This window comes from Populus alba, chromosome 4, assembly GCF_005239225.2.
Source record: "Populus alba chromosome 4, ASM523922v2, whole genome shotgun sequence".
In the NCBI taxonomy this organism is placed as follows: Eukaryota; Viridiplantae; Streptophyta; class Magnoliopsida; order Malpighiales; family Salicaceae; genus Populus; species Populus alba.
This window is the reverse complement of record NC_133287.1, coordinates 14,491,084-14,497,409: the sequence shown is the minus strand read 5'-3', so window position 1 is coordinate 14,497,409 and position 6,326 is coordinate 14,491,084. Positions and strand designations below refer to the sequence as shown.

Sequence of the window (6,326 nt, the reverse complement as noted above, 5' to 3'; positions counted from 1 at the left end):
AGCTTCTATGAAAACCCACCCTCTCTTGCCGTCCTGTTATCTTCTCTCCTTTGGCACTTTCCCTACCTGACTCCTCCCTCTCTCCCTTTCTTTCTCGCTCCCTTTGTGGCTACGATATATATATATATATATATATATGGAGTTATCACTGCCAACAGACTGACCTTCAGAGGAAAACGGGAATGGCTGCTTCTACTACCTCACCACATTGACTATCCACATTTTAATTTAATTCACAGCTTCTTCAAAAAAATTGTTCTATCAATTAGTGACCTGTTTTTAATGACCACCTTGCCTTATTTATTACATATTAATATAAAATCATTTTTAAAATCATGTCCAATCATTTAAATTTGTTAACCTGGAAAGTTTCCTCTATATAAACGTCTGCAGCGAATTCCCTTCCCCCCCTCTTAAGAAACTTTGAAAAAAAAAAACAATGACAACCTTGTTATTGTCCTGTGCAACTTTCTTATCAACTCTAGTTCCATACATGATTTCTTTCGTTATTTTCCTCGTTTTGGTGGAGCAGGTGAGTTATTTGATAAAGAAACGAGGAGCTCCGGGTCCTGTTTTTGTGCTTCCATTTATTGGCAACGCAATTTCTCTAGTAAGAGATCCAACTTCATTCTGGGACACCCAATCCGCCAATAGCTCTCGTTCTGGATTCTCTGCTAACTATATAATCGGGAGGTTCATATTGTACATTCGCGACACTAATCTCTCCCACCTCATTTTCTCAAACGTAAGGCCCGATGCTTTCTTGCTTGTTGGCCACCCTTTTGGGAAGAAGCTATTTGGTGAGCATAATTTGATTTATAAGTTCGGTCAGGAACACAAGGATCTCCGCCGCCGAATCGCTCCCAACTTCACTCCTCGTGCTCTTTCAACCTACACCTCACTCCAGCAGATAATCATTCTCAAGCACTTGAAAAAATGGGAGAGCTTATCCTCAAACAGTCCAAACAAGTCCATCTCTCTCCGCTTGTTAGCTCGAGACATGAACCTCGAGACTTCACAGACCGTTTTTGTCGGCCCGTATTTGAGCGAAGAAGAGCGGGAGCGATTCAAGCTGGATTACAATATGTTCAACTTTGGACTCATGAAACTGCCTATTGACCTCCCAGGTTTCGCATTTCGAAATGCCAGGTTGGCTGTTGACAGGCTAGCAGAAACCCTCTCAGAATGTGTAATGAAGAGCAAGACAAAAATGGACAATAACCATGAACCATCTTGCTTGATAGATTTCTGGATGCAAGAAATGCTTAAAGAAATCACCGCTGCCAAGTCCGCCGGAGAGCCAGTTCCACCGCACACTAGTGACGCCGAGATCGGAGGCCACCTCTTCGACTTCCTCTTTGCTGCTCAGGATGCTTCAACGTCATCTCTCCTTTGGGCGGTGGCGCTTCTCGACTCGCACCCGGAAGTCCTGCTGAAGGTTCGAGAGGAAGTGTCGAGTTTCTGGTCACCAGAATCTGATGGTTTAATAAACACGGAGCAGCTCAGGGAAATGAAGTACACGCAGGCGGTGGCGCGTGAGGTGCTGAGGTACCGCGCACCTGCGACGTTAGTCCCACATGTAGCTATGAAGGACTTTGCTTTGACGGAGTCGTACACGATTCCTAAAGGGACCATTGTGTTCCCGTCGGTTTTAGACAGTTCATTTCAAGGGTTCACTAAACCGGACCGGTTTGACCCGGATCGTTTCTCTGAGGACAGGCAAGAGGGTCAGTTATTCAAAAAGAATTTCTTAACTTTTGGAGCTGGAGCCCACCAGTGTCTGGGTCAAAGGTATGCCCTCAATCATTTGGTTCTATTCATCGCTATGTTCTGTACGTTGCTTGACTTTAAGAGGTACAGAGCGGACGGCTGTGATGATATTGTTTACAATCCAACAATCTGTCCAAAGGATGGCTGCATTGTTTCCTTGAAAAAGCGGGGCACACGATATCCTAATCTCTCTTTGAAGTGACAGAAATGCCCTTGGGGGATTAATCCTACGGACGCGTGTGTATTCATAATTTATGATCTTGTATTGGTGTGGCTTATGAGTGTACACTGAAAGGATGGGTGCACGATCAGGATTCTTTTGACCAGCATTGTGTGGGGGACATTGTTTGTTTCTCGTAAAAAAACTATTATTATGATTCAATAAGACAATCCTTCTTCTTTCGTTATTAAGCACTCAAATGGTCTCAAGCTATGAAGGCTGTTTCCTCTTTCTTTTTCTTTTTTTCTTTTTATTATTTTAAGGTCTGGGATTGTTGTGTGCTTATGATTGATGGCTTAGGGCAGGTGGTCGTGGAAAGCAACAGTGCTATTTAGCAATCACTAGCCCCGCGGACACAGGAGTCAATTCCAGCGCAAAATGACTGTGTGTGTGTGTGTAATTATTTGTTTTCTTTTTATTTTTAGATCATGGAAAGTATGGAACATGATCTTGCATCGCACTATTTGATATATTTATTTAATTATGTTTCAATTTTTTTTTTTTTTTTTGAAAGAGATGACTTGCTAGAAAAATTGAATTGAAAGAAAATAACTTGCTAGTATAGCTCCTTTATTTTTTATTGATTTAACTAAATCCTCTACATAACCTTTTAGATAACTCGGGTTTCAAAACCAACCATATTGAATTTATGCTAATCAACTAAAATTCTTTAAAAATTAAAAAATAAAATTAAGAAATAAAAATGAAAATAACATAGACTTTTTTTAAAAAAAAAAAAAAACATTGTTGCAGTCTATAATGTTTTGCAAGGGTATTTACATGGAAAAATACCATGTCTTTTTTTAATTTTTTTTTTAATTCTTAATGTCTTTATGTCAATGTCTTTATATAGAACAACTTGAAAAGATTTTGTTGTCATAAGTTTTTTTTTTTTGTAAACAATGGTTGATATATGGGTAGATTAAAAATATCTGTACTATTCTAGAAATTAATAAAAACTAAAAGAAAAGGTAAATTCATTGTTCACTTTCTCATAAAGCATTGTTTCACTAGAATAATGCTTTGCTTTTTTGTTTTTAATTTATTTTTTTTATTTTATATTTCAACATTGAGTTTATTGGGAATTGAACCTTATATTATACTTCAATGTACTTTATATGGGGTTATCATAGTCACATCGCTTTATTCATGGGTTTGGCAAATTGTAAACCCCCGGTCTAAAGTGTAAATAAAGGAAAGTTAGACTAATTGTGTAATAAGTGAAAAATTAAAATAATAAATAGATAAATAATTATTTCAAGGCCATAAATGGTTGGCCGAGCGAGGAAGAGAAGAGGTGAGAAAAACATGTGAGAAACCCTTGAAAAATCATCCTAAAAACATAAAAGAAAACAAGATTAAATGACTAGAGGGTATTAAAAGAAGATTTGGGCATGAAAAATTGAAGAATTCAAGTGAAGAATTCAAGGGTTGTTTATTTAAAGAAAGGCACAATTTTAAGATGTAAAATAGGAGAGGAAGATAAGTGAAAACATAAGATGTCCAAAGCTTTTAACCTTTCTTCTTTCTTTTTTATTAGAAGGTAAAAAACTCTTCCAAACTTGTTATTTTGTGTGGCTTTATGTATAATGAATTATTAAAATGGTTAGTGTAGAGGTATGTTAGGATTTCTATGTTAAGGTGTTAGGTTATGGAAATCATAGATGGATGATGATGATATACATAAATAATGAATGAGTAAAGGTTCAATTGAATGAATCGAAAGAAAATTTAATCCTTGCCATGTTTAGGGTTTCAATTAGTGTATGTAGGAATAATATTTGGATAATTTATGTAATTACCAATTGTATAGTGTAGAATTGTGTTGTTTGGAATAAATGATAAATGAATAATGTTTGATTTGAACCATTAAGAAAAGAAAAATTTGTTATTTGTGTTTCAGCAAAATTGTATAATTTAGGGTTGAGTTTATTTGGATTGTTTATTGATGATCACGTAAATATGTATTATGTTTAAGTGTTGGATAATAGTTTAAGGTGTTAATTGTGAAATTTTTGAAAGAAACATGGTCATTCCTTAAAGGGAAAATTTTGGCTAATATGTAGGCAAATGAAAAAGTATTTTTCTTTATGTAATTGAAGGTTGAATAATATCTTTTTTTTGTTATCAAATATAAAAAATTTTATAGATCAAAACAAAATAAAGCTAGAAAACCAGCGAGTAAGGATATATAGACATGTACAAACAAAAGAAAAGAAAGTAGGCTCCCTTGTACAAAAAGGGAACATACTCCCTGAACAAAATATCAAACTAGCAAGGAGAACAATAGGCCCTATAAGCCATCATAGCTTGAGTCAGGCACAACCCACAGCAAGGACTCAAAACCACCTCCACACAAAAACCCTCATACAAATCACAAGCGCCAAAAACACCTAAGACAACAGTTGGACAAGCCAGCACACAACCGTAGGCCAAAAACCTAGAAAAAAGCCTTCTTCATACAAAACAATAGCCAGAAGCAACCAATAACACACCAAAGGAATTTAGCCAATAATACACAATTGCATTCCATCAAGTCGGTACCTAGCAAACTTTATTAACCTAACAGTAACCACCCAAAGAAAGAAGCCTTCAACTAGGAACAACCAAGATTGCTAGGCAGAGAACAATAGAGCATATTCTAACCAGCTATAAAATCCACAACATATATAATGACAACATCCACTCTAGCAACAGTCAATAGTAGATGCAAAAACCCAATAGCAGACTGCATGTATCAATAAACCTAAAGCAACCATAACAAGACAATAGCATCCCAGACCGACAGATAAAAGCAAGCACCAACAGCTGCAACTAGGAACTCAACCCTCAAGGCAATAGAAGTCGGAGTGGCTCTCTAGCAGAACAAATAAAAACAACATCAAGAAGACGAAGACCCACAGGATTTGTCCCTCACACAATCATCATGGGCTACACCCAGTCTAGATCAACTAAACCTCCAACCAACAATAACATCAGCCACCGGGGCTTTTCCTAGTTGATTATCAGGTAAAACCATAGAATTACCATGTACACTGTCTTTGACTCATAATAATGCTCATCCTTTTTGGTGAAGCTACATCCTCAGATTACCCATCGAGAATATTCACAACATTGTTGGGGAAGTTTGGAATGTCCTAGGCTGGCGATATACTAGTAAAGGAGAGTTTAGCCTTTTTTTTTTCCCTACTAGTGGCAGCATTGTCACTAACTATAACTATAGCTGCCACGACCTTTGAACTGGAGGGGAAGTCACTTTGAGGAACTGATTGATTGCCTGAATTAACATCCATTGCAACAGCCTTCATAAGAGGATCAAGACTGGAAGGAGATATATGCTTCTTCCTAGCCTTCATAGGGGTATCAGAATTTACCTCTTCGCCAATGACAACCTTAGGGCATATTAGGCCAATGTGCCCCTGCATGCAACAATGTTTGCAGAATTTTAGGAGAAATTCATAAAAAAAAACAGATTGCTTAAGAGTACCTCCATCAGGAAAGAGAATGTTGATGAAGAATGGCAAGTCAGATAACAGATCCAACATAATCATAACTATGTCAAAGGATAGTCGAGATATAGTTTTAGTTGGGGCATCACATTGGAGGTGTTGACCAATTACTCTGGAAATCTTAGACAGACAAAACGAAGACCAACATTCCAGGGGAAGATTTGGAAAAAAAACCCAAACCGGATTAGTCGGCATATCTAGTTTATTGAAATCAAAGAAAGCAGGCATAGGTTTCAAGACTAGTGGCCTTCCTAAAACCAAATAAGAGCCCCTCTGTATAACCCTAGCATGTCTGCTTTAGAAAAGAATTTAAAGATTAACCACTCGGGGTCATGAAAGGTTAGAGAGACAGTACAATTCCAAACACTAGACAAAAACTTTGTCAAGGCAGTGTGCCTAAAAGGCTTACCAACAACATAACCAATTAGACACAATTTTCAGATATCCATATGGTTACCTAAATCTTAATCTAACAAGGGACATAAAGTAGCACAATTATAAATAGAAAAATGAACAGGAGTTGGGCTCAAAACAAGTGTAGAAAACCTGTCTCACCAAACATTAGTAAGACCTGGAGAAGGGGGTTTACAAGAGGATATCACCAGAGCTAGGGCTCTCGAATCAGACAAGGCAAGGAGATTTCCTTAACTTGAAGATTCGGTCCCCCGATAGCTAGTGGGAGGAACCCTAGATGAGAGTCGGGGCTTGTCCTGCTGGGCAGAACAAATCATCAAGGTTTTCTTTTTGGATTTAGCCATAAGAAAACAAAATTACCAAACTTAGGTGAATTAAAGAAGTCAACAAACAATCTGGAGTTGCAATCTCTC

General features: G+C 37.3%; 1 protein-coding gene across 1 annotated transcript; it reads left to right on the top strand.

Moving 5' to 3' along the window:
- The first annotated feature begins 336 nt into the window (after nt 1-336).
- On the top strand, nt 337-2,385 carry LOC118050840 (cytochrome P450 710A1). Its single transcript, XM_035061315.2, has one exon. It carries the CDS (start codon nt 440-442, stop codon nt 1,970-1,972), a length of 1,533 nt encoding a protein of 510 aa, XP_034917206.1. The 5' UTR covers nt 337-439; the 3' UTR covers nt 1,973-2,385.
- The last annotated feature ends 3,941 nt before the right edge of the window (nt 2,386-6,326 follow it).

Bases quoted from the DNA above. Each gene is read 5' to 3' on its own strand.
- LOC118050840 (XM_035061315.2), top strand. From the start codon at position 440: ATGACAACCTTGTTATTGTCCTGTGCAACTTTCTTATCAACTCTAGTT.